This window comes from Syngnathus floridae, chromosome 7 (assembly GCF_059516105.1).
Source record: "Syngnathus floridae isolate MCC-2025c chromosome 7, RoL_Sflo_1.0, whole genome shotgun sequence".
Classification (NCBI taxonomy): Eukaryota; Metazoa; Chordata; class Actinopteri; order Syngnathiformes; family Syngnathidae; genus Syngnathus; species Syngnathus floridae.
The window spans coordinates 2104439-2127319 of NC_142419.1; the positions used below are offsets into that span (position 1 = coordinate 2104439).

The window sequence follows — 22881 nt, forward strand, 5'->3', positions numbered from 1 at the left end:
GGCAGGGAGCCAGAGACAAATACTCGATGCTGACTCATCTTTCTGGCGAGATCACAAGTCCTCGCTGTTTTTCTTTGTGATCTCTCATTGCCTCATCCTAACATCATTGGCGCCGACGTGCATCACTATGTCCGAGTAGCTAGCGTTGCTGGAACTACGCTGTTGACTAGGCCTATTGCGAGTCAGCTCCCTAAGATTAGCTTCTATGTCGGGTGCTCTGCCCCCATAAATACACATTACCGTGGCTGGATTTTTAAGCGTAATATTTCGGGTAATGGAGTCACCTATGACCAAAGTGCGAGGGCCAGTAGACCGAGATGACTTTGGACGGCTATGCGTCTTACCTGGCTCATCGCCATTAGCAAGCCGCTTGGGGCTAATGCTAACTGGGCTAGCGGGCTGACTACAGTCTGCGTCTGTGTCCGCCACATCTACTGTTATCGCACTATTCTCTATCGCACTCTAGCTGGCGGACACGTCCCTCTAGCAGGGACAACCTCTCTAAGAGAAGGGTGCAGTTGGTGCAAGAAGCCGTACAAACCTCTTGATCCACAGCCATACTTTATGCGTCTGATGATCGACGGTAGGCAAACGGCCACGACAGTGACGTGGTCGAAATGGCAGGGATTGACGATCCGCAACTTTCAACAAAAGTAATCTCCCAAAAGTGGAGTAAAAAACGTAAAAAGCAAAGAAAAACTCAAACCCAGTCACCAGATTAGACAACGGTAGAACACCGGTAATGGGAAATGTGACTGCATCTCAACCAAAACCCCGAGTTTTCTGACCCGACACGTGGTTTCATGAGGCGACGAGTGAGTGAATCCGAGTGGAGTAAAAAATGTAAAAAGCAAGAAAAAACTAGAAAAGAATATACAAATGTAGGAATGTAGATCATCTCGCTGCGGCGCTCTACATGACGCTCTACGTGGCAAACCGGAACCGGAAATTCTTGCTGCCAAATCCGCTCACTTCTCATCCATCATTAATGGTACCAACCGGAATCCCTGCATCCTGTTCTCCACCGTCAACAAATTGCTCCAGCCACCGGCCATCGACCCACCCTCCTCACCCACACTCTGGAACACTTTCCTTCTCAGCTTTAACAACAAAATCGCACCCCACAGCCAGGGATCGGACATTGAGGTGAAAGAGAACTACAAATTCCTGGGTGTTCGCCTTAACAACAAACTGGACTGGACTGATCATACCCACGCCCTGTACAAGAAGGGCCAGAGTTGCCTCCGCCTGCTGAAGAGACTGAGGTCCTTCGGTGTGTGCAGGGCTTTCCTCAGGACCTTTTATGACTCTGTGGTGGCTTCAGCTATCCTCTACGCTGTGGTCTGCTGGGGTGGGGGCAGTATGGACCAGGACAGGGGGAGACTAAATAAGATGGTCAAGAGAGTGAGCTCTGTCCTGGGCTGTCCCCTGGACTCCATTGAGGTTGTGGGTGAGAGGAGGACGTTAATGAAACTGAAATCTATCATGGACAACACCTCTCACCCCCTCCATGACATTGTGCGGTCCCTGAGCAGCTCCTTTAGCAGAATACTATTACACCCACGGTGTAGGAAGGAAAGATTCCGCAGGTCCTCCATTCCCACTCTACAACATGCGTGGCACCTGATCATGTGTTTCGTCTACCGCTACTAGTGGCACTTGTGTTTGTCCTTGTCTGTTATTTATCCATTTTTACATTTGGCACTTGTCTCTTGTATTCTTGCAGTCTTGTACGTTGCTGTGACAAGTAAATTTCCCTGCTGTGGGATGAATAAAGTTCTATCATCATCATCAAATCAACAGTTTTCTGACCGCCAGCATCAGTAACTATTCCTCCCCTACCTCTCCTGCCCCCCCCCCCCCCCCCCCCCCCTTCCTGACTTCTCGCCCTTCCGCTCTCTCACTGCCTTCTCTCCTGTCAACGCCTCCCACATTCTGGACATCATCACCGCATCCAGGACAAACACCTGCTCTCTCGACCCCCTTCCAACGACCCTAACTAAGGCCTGCCTCCCTGTCCTCCTCCCTCACCTCACCACCCTTTTTAATCTGTCTCTATTCCTCTGCCACTTTCCTACTGTCTATATATTTGACGCCATCCTCAAAAAGCTCACCCTGGACCCAGTCAACCTCTCCAACTACTGTCCCATTTCCAACCTTTCGTTGTTCTCTAAAACCCTGGAACGCATCGTCTCCGCCCAACTCCACATCCATCTCCAGTCCAACAACCTCTACGAACCTTTCCAGTCCGGATTCCGCCCACTTCACAGCACCGAAACCGCTCGTTAAAGTCACCGATGATCTCTTCATTTCCGCAGGCTCCGGTGCACTCAACATCCTGCGATTACTCGACCTTTGACACTGTGAACCACTCCATCCTTCTTCAAAAGCTGCGCCAACTAGGTGTTGAGGGCACTGCACTCGACTGCCTCACCTCCTATCTCACCAACAGGCAACAGTTTGTCTCTTTCACCGGCCACACATCCATCTTCTCTCCAGTCACACACGGGGTCCCTCAAGGCTCAGTTCTTGGCCCCCTCCTGTTCAACGGCTACCTCTTCCCCCTGGGCTATGTCATCCGCAAACTCAACCTGGACTTCCACTGTTACACTGATGACACCCAGATCTACATATGCACCACACCTACCCGAAAGCCTCCCCTCACCCACCTTGAAACCTGCATCTCTACAATAATAACATGGCTGACCCACAACTTCCTCAAACTCAACAGTGGCAAAACAGAGCTCCTCCTCATAAGGCACTAAATCCACCCTCAATAAAACCCGTCTTACTCACCATCGACTCCTCAACCATCAGTCCATCCTTTCTGGCACGCAACCGCTATGTTATCCTGGACCCCACCGTCTCCTTCCACCGTGTTATCTCCGTTGTCAAGACCCCCTACTTCCACCTCGGCGCATCGCCAAAATCCGACACTGCCTCTCTCTCCCTGCCGCTGAATCCCTCATCCATGCCTTCATCTCCTCCCGGCTTGCCTACTGCAACTCCCTTCTCACTGGCATCACTGCTCACTCCCTTCATAGACTTCAACTAGTCCACAACTCTGCTGCCCGCCTCCTTACCCACACCCGGTCCTGCGAACACATTACTCCCATTCTCCACTCTCTCCACTGGCTCCCCATCAACCAGCGCATCATCTTCAAAATCTCCTCACCTTCAAAGCCCTTCACCACCTGCCCTCCCCTTACCTATCCGACTTCCTCATCCTCCATTGCCCCACCCGTCCCTTCTAATCCACTACTTCACGCCTGACAGTCCCAAAGTCCAAACTCAAATTCTTCGGTGACAGAGCCTTCTCCCGCACAGCACCCCGACTCTGGAACTCTCTTCCCCAATCTGTCTGCGACTCACGTTCACTCCCCATATTCAAGTCCCGTTTGAAAACATACCTCTTCTCTCAATCTCTCAAGCCTACTACCCATAACCGGTGTCCTGTTTCTAACTTTATTTTACTGTCTCCCTCTCGTCCCCCCAGTACGTCCTCACCTTGTTTCTCTGTAAGTGTCTTTGGGTCCTTGAAAAGCGCTATATAAATTGAATGAATTATTATTATTATGTTGAACACAAAGGCTACAAGACATTGTACACAAAACTGAAAAAACAGTGACCAGAGAAGAGGAGACTGTGGCACAAGAGTAAATGTCTGAGGAAGATGAGACTGACACAGCAACTACTGGCATTTTCTAAATTGCCAGAATAATGTATTTTCTTGCTCTTGTTCTGCATTAATAAAAGTTCCAAAAATGTTAATTTGGTTAAATTTGTTATAACGTGCATTAAAACATTAATAAAAATGGGCCAGTTCATTTCATTTCAGGCTACCAAAACCTTAAGAGTGCCTACCCGAAGGGCTACTAGGGATTTTGAAATTCTGCAAGCCCTGCTTGTATTATTGCATGTTTTGTGGTATTGTAATGTATTATGTTTTGTTTAGTAAAATGCTTTGCTACAGCGACAACTGTTGTGAAAGGACAATATAAAGATTTTGAAATGTTGCGAGCCCTGCACTGTACTCTATCAGTTTAACTTGCATACATACAGATAACCGACATTTATAAGCAAAAACTAATATTCTGCGTGTATGTTCCCGGTATGTTCTCTGTATGTTAGACGACAATAGCAGTAAACATGTTGTTCACAGTCAGCATGACGTTGTAGAGAAAAAAACACAGGAATTTCAGGACCAGGGACGTGGAATGTGCTGTTTTGGCTATGTGTGTGCTGGAGGCCACAGCCCAGATGGATGGAGAAGCAGGAGGCGGGGAACGATGAATGAACGAATGAATGAATGAATGAATGAATGAATTTATTTCAAGCATTTAAACAATAAATCAATAAATCAAGGTGAAAGTCATAAATTATGACTTTGTATGAGACCTAGATACAAACAAAATATAATATACAGCACATAAGAAGCAGAGTTTATAGGTTTGAAAAAGAGTGGATTGGTTTATTCTAATTTTGAATTCCTGTTTTTTGTGGGTTTCATGAACTAGAAGTCCAAATTTTGTATCAGCCTTAGCGTGCACACCGCTTGTGCCTTCCGTCCCGTAACCTTCGCTCGCAAAATGCTAGTCTTCAGGGATGAGAACGGCAAATGAAAAAAAACACTGAAAAGTAGCCGGGGTCTGCGGGCCGCATGCCCCACTGGGGGAGGGCAAAGGCCTCCCGAATGGGGCCGCAGGGGGCCAGGGGCCGCAGTGGACCAGGGGCCACAGGCACCCATTGGGGGCCGCAGTGGGCCAGGGGCCACAGGCCTTTCTTGGGGGCCACAGGGCCCACAGGCCCCCATTGGGGGCCGCAGGGGGCCAGTGGAAACGCCCCGGAGGTGGCTCAGGAGGCAAAGCTCCCTGGAAACTTCAGGATTTTGGCAGTATAGCAACCCCAAAACCATTAATTTCATCACTCAATTTCAACAGTTTTGTTAAAAAAATATTCTTGCTTGGTGGGCTACCAAGGTGAATATTACATCAAAATGGGACAATCAATTCTGGACTTTTTCCTTTTGATGAAAACTGTTAATTTTTTGCATCTATCTATCTATCTATCTATCTATCTATCTATCTATCTATCTATCTATCTATCTATCTATCTATCTATCTATCTATCTATCTATCTATCTATCAAGATTTACAGTATTTTTCGGACTAAAAGACGCTCCGGAATATCCGTCGCATTAGGCATAAAAAGCACAATAAAGTGAAAAAAACATATATAAGTCGCTCCGGAGTATAAATCGCATTTTGGGGGAAATTTATTAGACAAAATCCAACACCAAGAACAGACATGAACGAGCAACAACAGGCTAAACGATAGGTATGCTAAGGTGACATAAACACAAACGAAGAGCTGAGAACGGGCCTGACGTAACATTCAGAGTTATTCAAATAACTATTACATAAATAAAACGTTTATAAAACCATCTGTGTCACTCCAATTCATTAAATCCATCGATCGTCCTTTATGTAAACAATATCGCGTACGCGCCGCGCCGCGCCGCTGACGTCGGACTCGTTGTGAGTTCCTAAATATTCCACAGACCCATATAATGATATATAAAGTATATATCAAATAACTATCATATAAACAACAATATTATCAAACCATCTGTGTCACTCCAAATCATTAAATCCATCTATCAAATTCCTCATCCTTTGTCAACAACGCCACGCGTGCGCCGCTGACCTAAACCTCGTCGTTATTTCACAGATCTTCTATATAACTATATTGTTGCGTTAACAAAGTACCAGGAATGACGTGGGTTTGGTAAACGGCTCTTTATTTAACAAAACAAGAGTTCAACGAGCCAACAACTACTGAACTGTAACGATAAAAACATATACAAGTTGCCACACGGCCCCAAGCACCGGCGTCGACTTCCAGGCGTGTGGCGGTGTGGACTTCCATCTCCGGAGGTGGCACTTCCAGCCACAGAGGTGGCTGGGACCTCCGTAGAGTAGGACGGGGCGTGCGTAGGAGCAATGTCCGACCCCCATCCACCGTCCCCGGACAGCCAGCTGCCGAGCGCCGGCCCCCGACTTCCATCCACGGAGGTGAAAGAGAGCTCCGTAGAGTGGGACCGGGCGCACGTAAAAGCCATAATAGTTTTCCAAACCTTCTGTGTCACTCCAAATCATTAAATCCTTCAAACTCTTCGTCCTCCGTGTCACTTACAAACAAAGCCGCTCATGATGCCGGTAGTACGTGGGGCCCTTCGTCATCCCGTGATCAATCTTTGTCCTTTATGTAAACAACCGCCGCGCCGCTGACGTCACTTGCAGTTCAAATTACAGTAATCCCTTGCTACATCACGGTTCGTTTATCGCGGTTTCACTTTTTTTAATTTTGAAAATTTGTGAAAAAATTCACATGTAAGTCGCTCCTCAGTATAAGTCGACCCCCACCCAAACTATGAAAAAAAACGCGACTTATAGTCTGAAAAATGCGGTATTCTTTAACGATATCATGACAATAGCCTAACATTAGCTTACATGTAACATGTTACCCACATGCTTGTAAAAGTAACGTACCTTTGTGGTTTTTTGTTTTGATGTGCTCCTTAATGTTCGAAGCGCTGTGACCTCCATAGCTTAGTGGCCTAGTGGTAGAGTGTTCGCCCTGAGACTGGAAGGTTGTGGGTTCAAACCCCGGCCGGGTCATACCAAAGACTATAAAAATGGGACCCATTGCCTCCCTGCTTGGCACTCAGCATTAAGGGTTGGAATTGGGGGGTTCGATCACCAAATGATTCCCGAGCGCGGCACAGCTGCTGCTCACTGCTCCCCTCTCCCCCAGGGGATGGATCAAAATCACACGGGGATGGGTCAAATGCAGAGGACAAATTTGACCACACCCAGATGTGTGTGTGACGATCATTGGGACTTTAACTTCACTTTAACTTTATCACATCTTGACAAAGAATGCACAAAACCTTCCCCGGGACATCTAATTTACGGATATGTTCCGTCAGGCAGGTGTTTACGGACTGTGTTCCGAGTTGTAAGATGACGCTGCTCTCGTACCATGCCCATCTGAAGCAGTTCCTGATCCCATTCAACTTGTCTATTTGCCTGGCACGATCCTCATCTTTTTTCTCTAAAACGTTCACCATGCTGGCTAAAACTTTTGCTCATTAGGCAAATGAGTAGGCAAGTGATGTGACAAAAGTAGCGCCAAAATGCTGCCGAAAATAAGGCGGCTGTTGTCGCAATACTGCTGCCAGCCGCTCCACCCCATATAAAAACAATTTTCTCAACGGATCTACACAATTCACGAAAATGATACTTCCGACGAAAAAAAACAAGGAAATCCGCAGATCCGTTGAAGATTCTCATCCCTGAGTCTTGTAGTGACCCCGAGGGCCAAAAAGAAGTCCGCAGGGTTTATCGCATTTTCTATTTGGGGTCCAGAGCTTTGAAATGCCCTACCGGTAGATATTAGAACTGCTACCTCAAACATTTAAGACACGACTACAGACACATTTTTAAGCTATGGCCTTTAATTAACCTGTGTTGGCCGATTCGGCTGGAGTTTGTGTTCTCTGTCTTGCCCCCTTCCCAGTTGGGAAGTGACACCAAAACGGAAAACGGCTGTTGGGATTTCTTGTCGACCGATTGGGATCAGGACAATTGAGGGCACCTTCCTGCAGCGCTTTACTTTGAATATGGACATCCACTTTTTCTTTGGATTTTTCTACATTATGTTTTCTCTCTGCATCCATTGCAGCCTGGTCATCCTGGAAGGGGGATCCTCCCATCTGTGGTCTCTTCTCAAGGTTTCTCATTTTCCCCAGTAGGGTTTTTTTGAGTTTTTCCTTGCCCTCCTGGGAGTTTAAGATCAGGGGATGTTGACAATATTTGTCAATTTTTGTACATGTGAAGCCCTTTGAGACTTGTCTGTCATTTAGGGCTATATAAATAAACTTGACTTGACTTTGAGAACCTGAAAAGAATTTTGCATCATTCGATCATATTATTTTCCCTAGCATATCTTTTTCATTACATCTGGTATTTTTTTTTTTTTTTTAAATTAGCAACTGCTATAGTTATTATTCCAACTATTATTACAATTTGCAATTATTTTTTCAATGTCCCCTCCATATCATCATCTATAATTATATATGTGAAACTACACCTACGGACACGGTCACAATCACAGATTTATGTTTGTTTTATCTGTATACATTTCATTGTTATTGCTTTGGAAAAAACAAAAACAAAAAATCTCCAAAGCAACCAACAATTGTAAATGCTAAAATGTTATGGTTTCTATGTACAATAATACTAGCATACCTTCAGCATCCGGACACTTTCAGGAGTGATACCCAGGGTGTGGAAAATGCTGAGTATCTCATCTCCATTCCAAACTTTAGATGCATCTTCATATTCCATATCAGACATTAGGGTTTGGCTCTGCCAGATCCAGCTATTCAGACATAAATGCCTCACAATAAGAATAATTAAAAAAAAAAACTGTACACAGATGTAGGCCACGGGACGGCTGGAGGAAAAAAGGGAAAGAATTACACTCACTTGACTAAACTATAGCAAAAATCCCTAAGAGGCTCGTGTTTTAAACGCCGGATGTTGTTGTTGACCATGCTGTCAAGCTCGTCCCTGCACATCAGCAAACTATTATGGTCTAATGTGAAGCTGGCACTTTCCCGAGCACAGTCTTCAATATTATGGGCTTCATCCAGAACTAATATGTGGCCTGCAAGATTAATCTCCATCTGGTTGACAAGAAAACAATGGATTAGAGAGAGGAGAAAAATGACTGCTGCTATTACCCGTATTAGCTAGTCAATCGTATGCTACAGTTTTAATTATATTCTACATGCATTAAACATTGCGTAAGTAATTGCACAATCACAAATTCCTTTTCTATCAAAGATTTCCGAGTTTACTCACATTCTCTCTGATTAGTGGATCTAACAGGTAGTTATAAGGACAGAAGATGATGTCGGAGCCTTTCATGAGTTCACGAGCAGCATAATATGAACATGAATGAAGCCGTTTGCCCAATGAGACCAGGTCCTCAATGTCCCAGGCTTGGTGAATTCCATGGACCAACTGCATTGTGCTCTGGCTGCCGATTTTCTGCACTGCATGGAAGTAATGGCATGATCGTCCCTAAGATGTAAAGACAATATTGTGATACGGACCAGTAAGACAATTACTTTCTGTGGCAAATATGGTGTCATTAATGATCAAATTAATTAAGTAATTATTTAGTCAATGGCAGTGGAATTCTACTGCCTGCAGTACAATCAACCTCCACTAAGGGCATCCCATTGTTTTTCTTCAAAGTTTAAAAAGGCTTAAACTCATGAAAAACCTCTGTCAGAAGGCTGCTCCAGTAAAAAGGTTTGCGCTTGTTCTGGAACGTAGAGGTAACTTGCTTTTATTTAAGCACACTCATGATACCCTGTGTAGCTTTATGATATGGACATTTATTCTCTAAATCTACATGTGCATTACAAGTAGTATATCAAGGAAAACTAATTACGATGGAAAGAATAGCAAATAATGAGAATACCAACTGACGAACAAGACAAACAATAAAAGCAACCTAAAATAAAATATCATGTCATGAAATGGTTTTACGGGGATGGCCATGAACTAACTTAAATCCTGTAACCTAATTTAAGCACCAAACGTTTTTTACCCTGGTTTTTTGCACTCACTGAACGTCTTGTTGGATTGATGAGCTCGGAGCGGTTCTGGAGTGGGTTTGCAGTCAGCTGGCCAAGCCAAGAAGGCTCTTTCTTCATGTCTTAGCAGCAAAGGTTGAAGGAAATATAATGGTACCGTACACTACTGTTATGGCCTGATCACTAAGTTTTGGCTTTCTCTTAACATCAGGAATGCAATTAAAGCTACAGCAGCCGTAATATTAATTCTGCAACAACGACTGAGCTACTTCCTCTGGCAACTGCCTCATTCCCCTCTAATATTGCTTCAATTGATAATCTCACACCTGGTTCCAATGTCTCATCCACTTGTGGATTCTTAATGAGCAGCGAAATTCATGACAGCCTTTTAAATGGCATGGAAAATCGACTTTTTTTGCTTTTAAAATCATTTTCTTGTGTATTTGGAGTCTCCAGGAGTGTTGAAAAGACGAATCTATCCCTCCAGGTGCTGCAGAGATACTTTTATGATCGACGGTTTCGCAAATCTGCCATGTTTATTACTCGGAGACTTTTATAGTCCAAACAACTCAAGGATGCCAAAGTGGAGCGATCAAAATGTTCCATTGTCGGATGCATCAATTCACACAAATCATTGAACCGTCCCCCAACATAAGAACCTCAAAGAAGTGCCTAGTCAAAATTCATTTTTCAAGCAGTGTTCTCATGTCTGTGGGCAAAGCCCTGCTTGTTAAAGGACGAGTGTTTCAGAAATCTTTTGTCAATATAGAGAATGATTTGCTGAAAGACTTCGTTTCATTGATGGTTCAGTTCCTTCACTCTATGGAAATGACAGACACAGTAAAGCGGTAAGCTTGAGATGCCACAAAAATAATAAACTGTATTTCACTTTAATAATATTGCATGTCTATGCACTTGTTGTCATATCATTAGCGTCAGTCTTTCTGCTGATTTTGGAGCTGTGCACTCAATGTTTTCACTTCTTGTGGGTGTATTTTGAGTAGTTGTACCAGATGAATTGCATCAAAGGTGCTGTTTTATTCTAGGGGAACACAATCTGTTAAATGCATTAGTTAGCTTTTCACTAACACTAGCGCTAGGATTATCTTACTTTGCAGCTTGACTGCAGTGCTTGTTTTCAAGAAGTGTTCATAAATATTGTGAGGGGATTTATTTTGTTACATGTTATGTATGTATGGACAATTCTTCTGCCAGTGACATATTTTAATCAATCAAAAGGTTTGCGGCGCAAGTAAACGCTACCTCGGCTATAACTACAAATGTGTCGACCGGAAAGGGAGTTGGACATCTTGCTGCCTAGAGGGACTGTGGTGTGAAGTTTCTCATTTGCATTTAAAGAGACCGCACCAGAACGGTTTGCTCTGAGCCGCACCTCAGAACAAGTAGAAAAGAGGAACCTGTGATGCTCTCAAAACGAGGAATTTAGACAAAAGCATCGCTGTTCCACTTTATATAGACCACAACTGAATGAGTAAAATGTAAAACAGGAGAATTTATCACTGTCCTACTGAATTTAAACTTGTCCTACGAGGCTTACTCCCTGGTACATGGATGAAACTCGCGCATATAAACAATTGCACAGGAAGCTTGAGTGCAAATGGTGTGTAACTAACCATGAGGTCTTCTGTCAGGCATGGTGTGACAGCCTGCCGAAATACAATACAAAAAAAAATTGATGGAATTTTTCACTCAGAAGATTCAGTCCATTAGGGATGAGATCACAGAGACTGTTCCAACAACCCAGTCAAAAACTACAATTACGGAAGTTAAAATAAATAAGGCCTCTCACATTTTAAAAACGTGTCCCTTGAAAGTCTTACACAACTGTATGGCAAATGTATGGGAAAACAAATATATGGCAAAACCGACAACTTTCTTACTCAACCCAATTTCTGGCAAACTCGTTCAATAATTATTTCTATTATTATTTGTTAATTATAGGCTGGCGTCAAATCTCCCATTCATTGCAAAAATTCCCAGAAAAAGTCTTGGTGCAACAACTTAATGATTATATAGTTGCTAAAAATCGATTTCAACCTGGTTTCAGAGCTGACCACTCTACTGAGACAAGCCTTGCTAAACCTTCTCCAACCTACCTACAAGCTCGGACACCTCATCAATACTATTATTACTCAATCTTAGTGCTGCTTTTGACACTGCCAATCATAACATACTGTTAGAGGTCTTACAATGGGCATTGATATTTCAGGTCAGCACTTTCCTGGTGTAGTGTATGGCAACACAACTTCTGACCTTAATGTGACGTGGCGTCCGACAGGGATCTGTTCTTAGACCTTTTCTGTAATGTTTTGACATGCTTCCACTTGTTGGCATTATACGTAAATATAACATTAGATTTCATTGTTATGCGTACAATACCCAATTATGCCACTGGAAATCACAAATCCACAGGATTGCTGAAATCATGAGGCACGTCTTGCTGGGATTAAAAAATGGATGTCTCTCAATTTCTTATTTCTTAACTTAGATAAAATCGAGATGTTGAGAATCGGTTCGTTATCGGCACCAATTTAAGGACACCACTGTAATTCTTGAAAATGTACTCTTACCCAAAGTTATTCAGAAATAAATTTCGGTGTTTGACTAAACGCTCCTTTCAAAAACACAAACATTACTAGAATGACATTTTTAGCAACATACCTTTGTCCTTATCAGTATTGGCACCCCTTCATATTTTACATACATTCATTTTCTGAATACATTGACAGAAAGCTTTAATTTTGTCTCATCCGTGCAAAAAACATTTTCCCCAAAGGATTGTGGTTTGTCCAGGTACTCCTTAGCAAAGTTTAGTCATTGCTTTGTCCATGATGCCTGGCTTGGTTCAGTGTGCGGCGTATGGTACATGTCGAAAGCATGATCCCAGACTATTCCAGGTTGGCCTTCAGGACTTTGGATGTTTGCTGTGGGTTTTTTTCAAGCATTTGCATCAAACTTGTTTTTTTTTTCTCTTTCTCCCTCATCCAGGGAGGTTCTTTGGAAATGGCTATATACACTTTGGAGGTCTTGTATTCACGAATTATAGCACTTTTGATGTCCTCAGGCAGCTTCTTTGCTTTCAAAATTGTGATAAACCAAAAAAAGAACAGATTGCTTTTCGTCATTTGTTGGTTGATTCATGTCCCATGAGCACAGACAATTTAGAATAAGAGATTCTCATTTGTAATTTACCAAAGGAGCGTCACAATATGTTCCCATACTGATTTACAAGCAAGGGTGCCTGTTGCGGCGACCTGGGAGGTGCGCACCCGTCTGCGGGTGCATGTGACCACAAGGGGTCACTGCAGGTGTGTGACGTGAACGCGCAGCCCGCAGCGGAGCTCCACAGAGCGCCTCAACAGCTGAGCGCAATTTTGACTGATTAGGAGCACGCACACACCAGTGTTCATCAGCAAACAACACAAGCTTTTTGTTCAGTGAGCAACACAGCAGCAGCAGCAGCAAACAGCACCGAGCTCCACGGAGAAAGGAAAGAACTCATGGGAAGAGGAGACCAAAGGGACTACCAATTTTTCACCTTGTTTCGCTCAATAAAACCTGAACAAAGAGTGAAATCCCAGTCTGGTCAAATCCTTCCTTTTCAAGTGTGGAAACCCATGAAGTTAAAATACACTTGCCAGTGAAAAACTGCCTGGGACCGGTGAAGACTCCACTTGTGGCCACAACCGAGAGGGAAGACACTCCTCCTGCGGGCCTGGAGGATAAAAGCCTGCTGCCCATCAGCTGAAGAGGACAAGGTGGCAAAGTCACTTGATGATTTGAAATTGGAAAGGACCACAGCTAAGAGACTTTTCTCCCGTCTTGCCAATAGCATTATGAGGACCCACACAGAGATGTCAATAGAGGACTTCAAGGAGAACTTCAAGAAGCTTACACTAGAGAGCTCCAGAGTCATGGATGCAAACGAAGAAATGGAAGCCGCATACATGGCAGAGGCCCATGTAACGACTGTGGAGGATCTAGATGTCCAACTGAGAACCGACTTAGAAAAGACGGAGAAGGATTGTGGGCAAAAGACTAAAGAAGTTAAATGTCTAATTCAAGAGACACAATGGGGCGTATATGGAGGAAAAGAACTGTCCCTAGCTAGCCATGTTGCAGATGTTGAGCGCAGAAATGTCTCATCCGACCAGCCAGACATAACTCTGGAGGCTTATGAGTTCACGCTGACTCACTTAGAGAAGTTGGTGCTTAAGGCAAAAGAAGCGCACCAGAACTGGAACCGCTGGGCTCCCCCTACCGAACAAAGAGACTTTGATGACCACCTAAGACAGCTGGAGGTGCACCTTACCCAGTTGTCGTCAAGAAAGGCAGCCTTCATCAAAGCAGCAAAGATGAAATCAGACGATGAAGAACGCCCAGGTCCTCATCCAGTGGCAGCCATAAAGCTAACAGCCACAGCCCTACTAAAGTTTGCTGGTAACCAGAGAGGCTACTACAGATGGAGGCAAGAATGGGAGGCTCTGCAGAAACAAGGGGAACCGAACAGCTCCAAAGAGGTGAAGAAATTTCAACTGCTTGATAGCCTCGATGAGAAGGTGGCTAGAGATCTATGTCTGTCGACATACAACTCATCAGATGACATCTTTCGAGTCCTGGAGAACCAGTTTGGGAACCAAACCACCATCGCTTTCAAGATCATCGAAAAGCTACAAGCGACTCCACCAGTCCGGAACGATCAGCCAAGAAAAGTCATAGAGCTCATCCAAATGGTGGAAAAGGCTCTTTATGATTTAAGAGAACTGGGTAATGCAGACGCCATTAAGAACCCGATGGTGACTAAATCCATCGAGGGCAAGCTCCCGGAAACCTTAAAGAAAGACTGGCTGACCTATGCTGCTGATGAGAGAAATGCTGTTAACTGCCACAACCGCTTCGACAAGCTAATCACATACCTGAAATCACAAGAATCCATATATGAACAACTGGATCAGCTGAGAGATGTCGTCGAACCTGCCAAGGATAAAACCAAGTTTCAAAAGTATGCCAGGACAAAGACAACCAAGTCCAGCAGTGAAACAGTAGGCTGCATCATTTGTGGTGACCCAAAGCACAGAAAGAAACTATATTTCTGCAGAAAGTTTAGGATAAACCTAATGCCATCGGAGAAGAGGGACGCAGCAGATCAGCTTGGTGCCTGCAAAAGCTGCCTCGAAGTCCACAACGGCGACGACTGCAAGAAGACTACTTACCTGTGCAGGAATCCAGAGTGCAAAGACCAACACCACTAGCTTCTCTGTCTAGTTGCCAGACCTCAGTCCCAGGGAACACCCAAATCCAGTCCAGTGAGAGCTGAGGGCAAAAGATACACAGAAACTCAATAAAAGTTCCTCTCCAAACTTACGCCGGAGCTCGCGCAGCAGTGTCGACGCCTTTTGCAATGTAGCATCCAGGGCATACAACTCCACTGCAGCTGAGAGAGGCCTTCTGGAGGAAAACTGCTTAAACGAGTACCCAGTAATCCTAATGCTCCTTAACGTCACTGCCAACGATGGGCAAAGAATTGGGACCCTGATCGACCGGGCATCAGACACAAACTACATAACGCACAAAGCTGCAAGCAAGTTAAACCTGAGAAGTCAAGATGTGACACTGGTGGTTTACAGCGTTGGAGGGATGAAGGTGTCTGTAGCAACCAAGTGCTACCTCCTCAGGATACGTGCCAGTACTCCAAGAGGAACTCTCAAGTCACACCAACTGTTGATAAAACATACATGTTCCAGCAGTCAAGTTACAGAGGATCTTCCCGGATGTTTCCCTCCAAGACCTTGCAAGACCAAAGGAAGTGCAACTTCTGATCAGCCACAAAGAAGGGCAGTTGGTACCCCAGAAGGTACGTTCTGTCTGTGACCTAGTGCTTTGGGACGGCCCGCTCGGCAAGACCATCGGAGGCAGGCACCCAGACCTCTTCGAAGAAGTCACCTTCATGGCTCATACATCAAAAACACTTCACAAGATCCATGAGAACTGCAGCAGTCAAATAAACTGAGCTCACCTGGAAGGATCCAGTCTCCTTCCAGGCTCCCAACCATCCCAGCACCCAGTGCAATACAGCCATTAGCAGCAGAGACTTTCTGAAGTGGTGAAAATGGGAAAGCATCGGAGCCGCTTGTGAGCCGAGATGCGGAGGATGCCGTTGCGGGAACCGCCAACCCGGGGGGAAAGAGATGACATTGGCTGAAGAACGAGAGATGGAGATGGGAAGAGATGGTTTGACGTATGTGAAAGGGGACCATCACAGCCCTGAACCACACTGGCACGCTAAGTACCCATGGACAGCAGATCCAGTATCTCTACCCAACAATAAAAGAGCGGTTGAAGCCACATTTTGCAGAATGGAGAGGCAGCTGGTAAAGGAACCAGAGTGGAAGAGGGCCAATAGCTCACAAGTCCATGTTAATCGCAAGGCTGCAGTGAAGCTATACAAAGAAGTTCTGCAGAACTGGACTGGGTGGTACATAAGTCACCTGATTGGACCAAATCCCCATTCAGTCTCCACCCCAGTGAGGCTAGTATGGAACAGCAGCCAGAAGTACAGAGGCCTGAGTTTGAACGATATGCTGATCAAAGGTCCTGACGTCCTGAATACAATCAGAGCTGTCCTGCTCAGGTTCCCGAACTGGAGTCTTTGCTGCTCTTGGTGACGTCCACAGAATGTACAACTCTGTCTGGCTGGAAGAAAGAGAGGTCCACCTGCACAGGTTCCTGTGGCGTGATACTGAGGAATCTAAAATAGAAGATTTTGCCATAACAAGAGTCAACATTGGACACAATCCTGCAGGTTCATAGCCGAACTCGCCATGCGAGAGACCGCCAACCTGCCTCCATTCAGCCATTTCTTCAAAGAGGAGAAGTGTGTGCTAGAGGAAGACGCATATGTCGACGCCATCTTGACTTCTCACAACGACCTCGACCAACTGAAACTCCTCACGTCGAACATCGAGCAGATCCTTAAAGCAGGGGGATTCTTCATGAAGCCCTGGGTCTACTCTGATCACAGTGGGAGGAAAGGGCCGGAAGGTGAGAAGATGGAGTCAAAGACCATGATTCTGCCAAACCAGCTTACTGAAGTGGACAACAAAGCCCTCGGCCTTAGTTATACCATCAAAGATGACAAGCTACATGTCATGGTTTAAGTTAACTACTCCAAGAAAAGGAAGACAATGCGCCTCGGCCAGAACTTACTAAGAGAGGAAGTAAGAGAACAAATCCCAGACCCACTCACCAGAAGAGAGCTGTTAAGCCAAGTCTCTGGTCTCTATGATCCACTTGGCATTGTGGCTCCAGCAAAGCAGAAAGGAGCCGTCCAGAGGACCACCGGCAGTAGCAGTCCAAAAGCTATTGGACGAAAGGTGCTTCAGCAGCATAAGGCAGCTGGTTGGGACAATAGCATGGACTTTGAGAGCAGCTAAAGAGTTCCTGTGTAAGATTTGAGATAAAGAAAAGTGGGAGGCAGTGCAGTCATCTGGCATCATCACGATCGATGAAAGAGAAGCTGTGTTCCAGAACAGACAGGAGGGTGTGCACTTTCGAAACACAACAACGGACTGGTCGTTTACAAGGATCACTTAAGTGGACTCCTGATGTGTGGTGGCAGGATCCAGACCTTTAAAGAAGACCACAGAGCTGTTCCTCTCTTACCTTTCCAAGCTTGGATCTCCACACTCCGTGCCCGAGAAGCACACAGTGAGGGTCATGATGAAGTGGCAGGAACTTTGCTGCGGATGCGAAAGAGAGCATGGGTCATCGGAGGGAGAATAACGCCAATTGTTGACAAGTGTGTCGTCTGCAAAAAGGCAAACGCAAGAGTGTGTCAGCAAGTAATGGGAGATTTGCCTGAAGAGAGGTTAAGTCCGGCTGCACCATTTCAATTTACATCTGTTGACCTCTTCGGACTATACCAAGTGAAGGATGACGTCAAGAGGAGAGTGAGCATGAAGGTATGGGGCGTACTCTTCTGTTGTATGTCAAGCTGAGCCATACACATTGAACTGGCAAACACGCTAGCAACAGAGTGCTTTCTAGTGGCCTAACAGAGGTTCACATCTGTCTGAGGCCATCCTCAGAAGATCTGGTCCGATCCAGGTACGAACTTTATTGGAGCAAAACCTGTCCTCGAAGAAATGTACACTTTCCTGAAACAACAAAACCAGACATCGCTCGAAGAGTATGCTATCAAGAATGGGTCCTACTGGATGTGGAGAATCCTTCCAGCCGATTCACCTCACCAAAATGGTGTAGCCGAAGCTGCTGTCAAGATCACGAAAAGAGCCATCCAAAGTCTTGGTACAGGACAAGGCCTTACGTTCAGTGAATTCCTGACTGTGCTCAACCTAGCCAATGAAAGGCCTATCGACGCCAGAATCCAGAGCCGTGAAGACCGCATCCAATGCATCACTCCAGACACCCTGTTGCTTGGTCGAGCCACGCAGAGCGGAAATTTCAAGGCATTCGACTACACTACTTACCACTTCAAAAGACTGCAAGAGATATAGAAGCAAGTTGGCTACTTTTGGAAATCCTGGAGCCAACTTGCAGGTCCAAACCTCTTCATCTGCAGCAAGTGGCATATTGTGTATAGGAATGTTGCCGTTGGAGACATAGTTTGGGTTTGAGACCAAAATGTACTAAGGGGGCAGTTCAAGCTAGCAAGAGTCATCAGTGTAAATGCAGATTCCAAAGGCATCGTCCGGGATGTCCAAATGAAGGTTTCAACTCAAGTCTCCAAATCTGGTTGCCAAGGAGTCTAAGGAAAAGGACTGCAAGGGAACCATACTGAGAAGGGATGTGCGGTGCCTCATCATCCTCATCCCCACAGAGGATCAGGGTGATGGACACTGGTTCGCCTGAGAAGTGCGATCTTTCCGGGTTACACCACGCAAAGATCGAGTGGGAGGTGTTGTGGCGACCTGGGAGGTGCGCGCCTCTCTGCGGGTGCATGTGACCACAAGGGGTGACTGCAGGTGTGTGACGTGAACGCGCAGCCCGCAGCGGAGCTCCACAGAGCGCCTCAACAGCTGAGCGTAATTTTTACTGATTAGGAGTGTGCACACACATCATCAGCAAACAACACAAGCTTTTTGTTCAGTGAGCAACACAGCAGCAGCAGCAGCAAACAGCACTGAGCTCCACGGAGAAAGGAAAAAACTCATGGGAAAAGGAGACCAAAGTTTTTCACCTTGTTTGTTTTGCTCAATAAAACCCAAACAAAGAGTGAAATCCCAGTCTGGTCAAATCCTTCCTTTTCAAGTGTGGAAACCCATGAAGTTAAAATACCCTTGCCAGTGCCAATACTGAGTGACACAGCACATTGAGCAAGTGGCATATTGTGGATAGGAATGTTGCCGTAGGAGACATAGTTTGGCTCTGCGATCAAAATGTACTAAGGGGGCAGTTCAAGCTAGCAAGAGTCATCAGTGTAAATGCAGATTCCAAAGGCATCGTCCGGGATGTCCACATGAAGGTTTCAACTCAAGTCTCCAAATCCGGTTGCCAAGGAGTCTAAGGAAAAGGACTGCAAGGGAACCATTCTGAGAAGGGACGCGCGGTGCCTCATCATCCTCATCCCTGCAGAGGATCAGGGTGATGGACACTAGTTCACCTGAGAAGTGTGATCTTTCTGGGTTACACCACGCAAAGATCGAGTAGTCTTTGGTAATCTAGAACACATGTTGCTCCTTTGAACAAACGCAAAAGCCACACTTGGGAAATGAAAGACAACTTGTGTGCAACAGCAAGTAGGGAAAAAAGTGATCAGCGCTCTACAGACTGCCAAAACAAGAACTAATGCATCATGCAGCCCTAAAAAAGGAAGAGAGATAAAAAAGACGAATGGGCTTTGTTAGATAAATTGTATGTATATGTTATCATGCGTTCCCTAATGAGTACTTATTATTAAGATTATTGCACAGAATGCTTGCTGTTTCGACTTGCAGACGTCCACCAGTCAACAACATGTCAAACCATGCTGTCTGGAGCTTCCTGACCTTCTACACCTCTGGGAAACCATGAAAGTTGTTGATAGCTCACTCTATTTTGTTGATGTCTGCACATGGCATTTTGTCCTTGCATTCTTCTCTCATGGCGTCTTGTCTGTGACTTCTTGTTTCACATAGCATTTTGTCCTTGCACTCTCTTTAGTCTCTCATGACATCTTGTCTGCGACTTCTTGTTTCACATAGCATTTTGTCCTTGCTCTCATGACGTCTTGTCTGCGACTCCTTGTTTCACATAGAATCTCGTTTCTTCTCTAATGAGACAAAGTCCACGCCTTCTCCCCACCTCCTTAGGGGCTAGTCTCACATTGTGGGTAGGGCATTCCAAATAAAAAGAGCGAAGAGTGCAAACAGAGTTTTAGTGTAGTCAGATTGCTGTAAATCTGGATGCACTCTTCGCGAGAAAAAACTAAATATTCTGCCTCACTTGTTTTGTCTGCTGATCATTTTCTTTTATACAGATATTCAGTCAGAGAAAATACCTGACAGGCTTGTTCTCATAGTGGCAGTTACAGACTGATGTGATCACTTCATATCAGGTGGTCAATTCTTGAATCAGTTTAATCATGGAGAAGAAACCTGATGTCATGGATCGGATGGAGCAGGGCGACCAAATACAGCTTGGACCAGGGTTTATTGATGGGAACTCAAAGACAGACTCGGCAAACTGACACGACTTAACAAAATAAATAAAGGACTAACCGACAGGGACGTGAAACAAAGGACGTGAAGACATTACAACAACAGGAACCAAAAAGACATCAAGACAACAAGACACAATGAGCCGACAGGGCGTGAGGGGCAGACATGACTTATATACACGGCAGGTAACAGGACGCAGGTGAGAATAATCAAACTAATCATGGGCACACAGGAGGGGAGGGGCGAGCACACAGACAGAAACCAAGACAGAGACACATAGTAACACGGCTGGGGACGAGACGTGACACCTGATTGCTTATATTTACTATTATACTATTACATGAAAGTAAACCTGGAGATGGATTCCGCTACGGAATAGCTGACGACTGATTTTGAGGATCTAAAAATGCAAACAAGCACATAACATTTTGTAGACACATCAAAACAGCAAAACAGTCATTGTTAGAGTGGTGCTCACTCTAACTTATTTTTGCAAGAACCACACGGGAGACAGTATGCCCTTTTTAAGCACTTGCAAGTGGAGAGTTATTCATCGCTGTGCGTACAGCGATGATCGAATGAGGTCTGACTCAGGCCTCTTGCAAGAGCATTTTTATTGAGAGAAACAGGGTGGGGGTGAGAGTCAGGGTGAGAGTGGAGGTGAAAGTGGTGGTGAGAGTGGACAGGATGGGGTTGAAGCCCCTGGCCTCTGGTCAAAGCATAGCAGGTTTTTTTTTTACGACATGTAAACAGAACAACTTTGATTGCTTCCTCTGCAGCTGGTCAATCAGTTCTAAAGATCTTAGCACTTTGTTCTACTACTTTTGTTAAGACAGGACAAGCTAGGTTAATTATTACAGGTTACATTCCAACATAAGCATAGGATCAAACTAATCTATCAACCCTAACAGTCATGCTCACCATTATTAGGACACATGCAGACTATTTTCTGAAAAAAAATATCAAGGGAAACATTTTATTTTATATAGAGAACTTGTGTTTTTTATGAAAGAGCAAATGACAAACGGCCATTTAAAACAATAAACAATGGGAGGAAAAAATAGAAAACTCAATGTGCTGTGCCACTCAGTATTGGCACTGGCAAGTGTATTTTAACTTCATGGGTTTCCACACTTGAAAAGGAAGGATTTGACCAGACTGGGATTTCACTCTTTGTTTGGGTTTTATTGAGCAAAACAATCAAGGTGAAAAACTTTGGTCTCCTTTTCCCATGAGTTTTTTCCTTTCTCCGTGGAGCTCAGTGCTGTTTGCTGCTGCTGCTGCTGTGTTGCTCACTGAACAAAAAGCTTGTGTTGTTTGCTGATGATGTGTGTGCACACTCCTAATCACCACAAAGCTGTTTGGCCCACCCGCGCAGATCTCCTGCGGCCATCCACTGGAGGGCTTTGCCTAGCTCCTGGTTCCCCCATTCGACTGCGGGTGAAACCCCGAGGAGAGGCTGGCCGTGGCGCCAAGGAGTTGACAGAACTCCGCCCAGAAAGCGGAAGCGAATTGTGGAACACGGTCCGAAACAATGTCCTGAGGAAGGCCGTGGTGCCGAACTACCTCCCGCAGCAGAACGGACGCCGTTTGCTTCGCCGACGGGTGTTTGGGCAGGGGAATAAAGTGGGCCATTTTACTAAAACGGTCCACGACCGTGAAAACTGCCATCTTCCCATCCAAGTGTTGGAGCCCCGTGACGAAGTCGATCGACAGGGCGACACCAGGGACGCCGAGGAATGGGCAGAGGTTGGAGCAGCCCGGCCGGAGACCGATTAGATGACTTACAGCGGTTACAGATGGGGCAGGCCTGGACGTAATCGCAAGTGTCTTCTCTCCAGGTGGGCCACCAAAACCGCTGAGCCACCAAAAACCTTGTGTGGGCAGTCCCGGGATGGCAGGCGAGGCGGGAGTCGTGCGCCCACTGAACGACGGATGACCGCAGGTTCTCGGGGACAAACAGACGACCCTCCGAGCAGTTGCTGGGACCAGGTTGATCGCGCGCCGCAGCCTCCACCTGACGCTCAATCTCCCATGACAGGGCCGCCACCTAAACAGAGCTCGGGAGGATAGTGGGAGCTGGCCCCTCCTCCTCCTCCTCCTCCTCCTCCCCAGGAAACATCCACAACAGGGCGTCTGCTTTCGCGTTGCGGGAAGCCGGCCTGAAAGAGAGCGAGAATTCAAACCAGTCAAAAAAAAAGGGCCCACTGAGATTGCCTGGCGTTCAGCCTCTTGGCCGATCTCAGGTATTCCAGATTCCGGTGGTCCGTCCAGATGATGAACGGAGTGGTGGCGCCTTCCAGCCAGCGTCTCCACTACTCTAGAGCCAACTTGACTGCCAGGCGTTCCCGATTGTCATAATTCCGTTCCGCGGATGACAGGCGGCAGGACAAAAAGGCGCATGGGTGGAGTCGATTATCCTCGTGGCTAATATGGGACAGCACTGCCCCGACTCCTACATTGGAGGCATCCATCTCGACCACGAACTGTCTTTCGGGATGGGGCACTCGGAGGATAGGGGCGAACGCA

The 22881-nt window shown here is 45.7% G+C and overlaps 1 protein-coding gene across 20 annotated transcripts in view; it reads right to left on the reverse strand.

Annotated features, from left to right (window-relative positions):
- The window catches only part of brip1 (BRCA1 interacting DNA helicase 1), a 204647-nt gene that overhangs the window by 131362 nt on the left and 50404 nt on the right, over positions 1-22881 (reverse strand). For 19 of the 20 annotated variants that reach the window (XR_015859329.1, XR_015859326.1, XR_015859327.1 and 16 more), the window contains 3 exons: positions 8931-9152; positions 8553-8752; positions 8313-8445 (listed from right to left, as the gene is read on the reverse strand). The exons of the other annotated variant lie outside the window; for it this stretch is intronic. Coding sequence is in view for 15 of the 19 variants with exons in the window: in XM_088380208.1 (XP_088236334.1) it covers positions 8313-8445; positions 8553-8752; positions 8931-9152 (555 nt within the window). In the remaining 4 variants the exon portion in view is untranslated. The remainder of the gene's footprint in view (positions 1-8312; positions 8446-8552; positions 8753-8930; positions 9153-22881) is intronic. 20 annotated transcript variants of the gene reach the window in all.